At 39.9% G+C, this 5931-nt stretch overlaps 1 protein-coding gene across 1 annotated transcript; it reads right to left on the reverse strand.

The window, feature by feature from the left end:
• On the reverse strand, nt 301-5693 carry LOC109726333 (malate synthase, glyoxysomal). The gene is made up of 4 exons (XM_020255870.1): nt 5334-5693; nt 2978-3306; nt 1533-1863; nt 301-1324 (listed from the first exon to the last, which is right to left on the reverse strand). Exons 1-4 carry the CDS (start codon nt 5691-5693, stop codon nt 653-655), a joined length of 1692 nt encoding a protein of 563 aa, XP_020111459.1. The 3' UTR covers nt 301-652.

The raw sequence follows: 5931 nt of genomic DNA on the forward strand, positions 1-5931 counted from the left end.
AATATATTTTCTGTTGTTTCTAATTAAACCTATACGTTGCTACCTATATAATAAGACATCTATATAAAATTCTCGAAAATAAATGTAGTTTTTTATCTATCTTGATGCTTCAGTGTTAAAAATTAGAATATTGAAAAAAAAATATTCTTCATACTTTTCAATATATTTTAAAATTGCTAAAACTTTTAAAGTAAATATATTCTACTATTTACAAAATAACTTATAGAAATATAAGATCTAAAATTTAGGATTTACATTTTAAAAGATTGTAATATATCTACCCGCCGCATCGCACGGATCACTACACTAGTTATTATTGTTTTGCAAATGCAATTTGAAGTCTAATTACTTCGTATTTAGCTGCCAATAAAAACAAAGCATTTTCCAATTAAAAAAAAATTATTTGCTGTAACAGCTATTCGGCGTATAGTTTATCATCATTTGAACTTGCGAAGATTAAGTTAAAAACAATAAGATAATTCTAAGCCATAAAAAGCTAGTTTATTTAAGTTATTGTTTCTGTGTAAAACACTTATCTCTCATTTCATTGAAGCCTCAACACAAACAGCAGCAACCGAACACCTGCATGCAGAAGCAGAACCCTCAAATTAACCTACACACTTCCAGCAATTCTTCTTAGATCTGCTTCTGTTCAGAGCCTGGACGCCGACGCCGACGCCGACGCAGGGTGGAGGACGACAATCCTGTCATACGCATCGAGCGTCAGAAAATCGTCGAGCTCCGCTGCCGTGCACTGCCGGGCGAATATCCTCGCCGCCTCCCGATACCTCCCTCTCCGGAACATCTCCGTCCCGACTGCCCTTTCAATCCCCGCCATCTCCTCCTCCAACACCCTCGCAAACAACTCCCGCGTCACCGCCACCGCCACTCCGTCCGCGTCGACGTCGACTCCGTACCTGATCCACTGCCAGTTCTGCACCCTGCTGATCTCCGCCGTCGCGGCGTCCTCCATCAGGTTGTACAGCGGCACCGAGCCGGTCCCCACGAGCCACGCCGCCAGGTACTGGATTCCGACGCGAGTGTTGAGCCGGAGGCCGCCGAGCGTCCGCGGCCCGTGCGGCGGGCGGAGGAGGTCGTGTTCGGAGACCGTAGAGGCGTCGTCGCGGTCGGCGGTGCGGATCTGGTGGGGGGCGCCGTCGCGCATGTGGGCAGCGAACACAGCCGCGATGGCCGGGATCAGCGCCGGGTGGGCTGCCCACGTGCCGTCATGGCCGGCGCGGACCTCGCGCAGCTTGTCCTGCCGGACGAGATCGAGTGCTGATTCGTTTGCCGCTGCGTCATCCTTCACCGGAATCTGCGCCGCCTGCCGGAAGCACAATAGAAAATTAGACAAATAAAATTTTAAAAAATTTATATAAATATTTTTATATCTGACCAGAATCAATACGTATGTGATATATTGCGATGCGTATAACCACACTATTCAAGCTGCCATAGTTATTCTGACATCTAAATAAGATCATAAAACATTTGAATGAGTATATATATAGTTAGTATTTATATGTACATACCATGCCGCCGATGGCGTGGACGCTGCGGCGGTGGCACGTGCGGATGAGGAGGTCGGAATAGGAGCGCATGAAGTGCTGGGCCATGCCGACGTGGACGCGGTCGGGGAGGAGGCGGTCGGGGTGCGCCCGGAAGGTCTTGACGTAGCTGAAGATGTAGTCCCACCTGCCGCAGTTGAGGCCGACCGAGTGGTCCCGCAGCTCGTAGAGTATCTCATCCATCTGGAACACCGCCGGGAGCGTCTCGATCAGCACCGTCGCCCGAATGCTCCCCATCTCAATCCCCGCAAACTTCTCCGATCTCTCGAATACGTCGTTCCATATCTTTGCCTCCCTGTTTGATCATTATTGTTCGATTAAAGTAAAAACTAATAAAATTTTTCGACTACATACAATCAAACAGTTCCTTTATAATGGATTCAAATCATTTTCACATGGTAATGAGGATCCTTCCGACGATAAGATGGTCTCAACATATGGACTTACAATGAGTCCCAATCACTATTTGGGGATCTGGTCATTTGCATTGTAACAATTTGGGTTTCTACTTGATTTAGGTTTGATTTAAAATCAAAGAGAAATCGCAAATCGCAATCCAAACACAAATTTTAACGGGTTTGAGATTTAAGTTTGGATCAAATCACGTACGTCCAAACCTTTTAGTTTACATCCAGAATTTCTCTAGAAGTAAATGAGGCCATAATTAACTTAGCCATCACTTTCAAGTGATGGGCTTTTGAATTGATGATCAATATGATTAAATACATCACAAATTTAAATTTAAGAATTTTATATTGAATTTGAATTTACAAACAAAATTTAAAATGTGATCATGATATTAATTCAAATTTAAAATAAAATTTAACTTTAAAAATAAATTTAAAAATTAAAGTTAAGACCAAATATAACATCTTAGTTTAACTCTTCACTTTCGGTGACTTCTAATTTTTTTTTAGCCATAGTCAAAAAAGTTAGATTTAGTTATAACTCACTATATCCGTCCATTTTTATAAAGTTACTTTTATATTCACTTTTACAAATCAAACAACCGATAAGATGCCACTTTCTAAAAGTCTTACTTTCAGTGCTTCACTTTCGGTCAACCAAATATACACTTATTTAGTATTAAGCGGTCTGAAAGTTTACCTTATTTTAGTCATTAAAAATCGTAATTTTTTGAGCTGTATGAATATCAGATAAATATGTTGAAAAATTATAAAATTTGATTATGCAATATTCAACCAAACATATATACCAGTCGTTGAATATCGAATGAATCATCATTTTTTGAGCTTTATGAATATCAAATAAATATGCTGAAAAATTATGAAATTTGATAATGCAATATTCAACGTATAAGCCGGTCGTTGAATATCGAATGAATCATCATTGAAAATGATGTGAAAATAAATTGTTTCCATATAAACTGAATCCTAGATTCTATTTACCTGGAGTGCTCCATCTTTGGGAGATAGAAGAAGGGCCCAAAGCCCTCCCCCTGGGTGGCGCGGAACGCGGCGTGGTTGTGGAAGAAGTAGAGCCCGAAGTCGACGAGGCAGCCGATGGCGGGCTCGCCGTCGACGAAAATGTGGGCCTCCGGCAGGTGCCATCCCCGGGGCCGGACGAAGAGCGTCGCGAGCTTGTCATCGTTGAGCTTGTACAGCTTGTTCCGGGACTCGTCGTAGAAGCTGATCGTGCCGCCGACCGCGTCCCGCAGGTTGACCTGCCCCCTCATCAGGTTCTCCCAGCTCGGCGAGAGCGCGTCCTCAAAGTCAGCCTACAAAGAAAGAGCAAAAATTTTACGTACATCGATCTATCTACGCCTCTACGGTGAGACTGACAAATTTACTCTCCATTACGTCGAACGTAGTATGGTTGTAACTTGCACCTAACCATATATATCTACAGTAAAAAAATTTACAAGCACCAAATGTTTGGTGCTTTTACAAGTACCATAGCTGGACTATATATATATATATATATATATATATATATATATATATATTTTGTTGTGCGGAAAGCTAGGATTTGATTTTTATAAAAGAGCCAGAAAACAGATGTTAGGGTTAAAATTGCAGCAAAAACTATTTGCGTTAACTGCATCACTTGTCCTCAACCTGTTACCCAAATTTTTACTGTGGACTCTTTATTGTAAATTCTAATAAGTGCCCTAAGTGTTGGTAATTTGGTCTAATTTACTTGGCTATATACATAATGGAATGAGCTTAATTGAAACAGCCGGATTGTTAGCACTAACCATTAATTTCAAAAGCTCGAGCTGTTAGAAATAAACAACCAATTCATTTAAAGCTTATAGATATAACGTTCACAAGTTTCGATTATGACTTAGCCAATCCAGCCTTATGCTACTTCGAATAAGACTCGGCCCAATCCGGCCTTCTATCATTTCGAACGTGACTTGGCCCACTTGACCTTTCGTTATAGGACAGGATGCTTAAGCCAACAACAACTAATAGAGATTAAGGATTTAAATACAAAGGTTAAAAAAGGAGTAAAATTGGAAGTTAAATCTCAAAATAAAGCTTGAGACCACAATTGTGTAATCTACAGAAAAAAAAAAAAGAAATTCCAACCTATTTTAGTGGAAACATCCCCAGCACAAATGACAAACAACTTGGTCGTTTTTATTTGAGTACTAATTAAATTTGAAACTTAACTGCTTTATATTTCTAATTAAATTATTTCTCTAAGAAAACGAAATAAATAGCATATTATCTATCATTCTCTGAAAACAAAAAAAATAATATTCCTTGGTGCATGTTAAAAGTCTTTGACTCAAGTCTCAAAGGTTTATGTTCTCATATTATACATAGGGGTGCCAACGAGCCGAATACGACGAGCCGAACACGAACTGGCTAAGTTAAAGTATCGAGTCGAAAAATTAAGCTCGCGTTCACCTCGTTAATAAACGAGCCGAACATGAGCTGGCTAACAAACAATAAGTTAAAATGATTAGATTGGATATATATAAAAATAAATTTATAAAATTTTACCTATTAGACTTTGATTTAATGGTTGAAATTTTATATATAAATGAGTCTTTTTATAATTAAGCTCGCCTTTATATTTTCATTTTGATAAAATTCAAATAATAAATATATATATAATTATTTTATTTATATATATAAATATATAAAAATATAAATTAAATAAATTATATAAATATAAAATATATGTATTCGAGCTGTTATTGAGCGTTATATAAATATAAAATATATGTATTCGAGCTGTTATTGAGCCGAACACGAGCGAGCTGACCTCAGCTCGTGTTCGGCTCGTTTACTAAACGAGTGATTCAATTTCGAGCTTATTTCAAATTGAACACGAGCTGGCTCGCGAATAGCGAGCTGAATTGCCACCCCTAATTATACATACCCAGAATTTTAGTTTATATTTAATAGAAAATCAATATTGTTAATGATTCTTAATTTTGAGCACGAATATTTGCTTCTTTCTCTCTCTCTCTCTCTCTCTCTAAAATATAAGGGCTTACAAAATTTTTCTTGTTTCTATTTTTGTCTGTGCGATAAGGTGTGCTCACCATTTGGTTTTCGTTTATTTCATTTAGAAATAAACTTAATTAGAAATGTGAATCAATTAGAATTCGAGACATCAGGTATCATCCACCTGTGATGCCCATTGTCCCCGAAGAATCTAACTCTAAACTCTATTTTTTTATGAGGTCCTGAGTACATTTTCCGCATCCGTCATTCTAAAAACATATTCGATCGGATCTATTATTCAATAATAAATAATAAAAATGATAAAAAATAATAAACTGACCATGAAGACCTTTGCCCCAGAATTGAGGGCGTTGATGACCATCTTCCTCTCGGCCGGGCCGGTGATCTCCACCGTGCGGTCGGCGATCGCCGGCGGCACCGGCGCGCACGCCCACTCCCCTTCCCTGACGAGCCTCGTCGCGGGATCGAACCCCGGGACTGCGCCGGCGTCGTACCTGCGCTGGGCCTCACGGCGCCGTCCCATCGCGTGCCGGACCCGCCCGCGGAACTCCCGGTGCAGCTCGGCCACGAACCGCAGCGCCTCCGCCGTGAGGATCGCCGCCGCGAAGTCGGCGTCGTACCTCCCCCTCACGTCCACTCCCTCCGGAACGTCGTAGTAACCGTTAATGCTCGTAGCCATTGTTGATCACTCTATATTCTGAAAATACGTAAGCAGTAGTAGTTCTACACTACTTGCACTGGTTTAGTGTTGTGAGTTATATATATATATAGAGAGAGAGAGAGAGAGGGACGAGAACTTATTTCGTGCACCGGGTGCACGTACAATGCTACAGGGCTTGGAAATATAAAATAGACTGCTTAAATTTATTATTAGGCTAAATTATAGGAAACTTTTCATTAAAATTTGATTTTTTTTA

Source organism: Ananas comosus, linkage group 21 (genome assembly GCF_001540865.1).
Source record: "Ananas comosus cultivar F153 linkage group 21, ASM154086v1, whole genome shotgun sequence".
Classification (NCBI taxonomy): Eukaryota; Viridiplantae; Streptophyta; class Magnoliopsida; order Poales; family Bromeliaceae; genus Ananas; species Ananas comosus.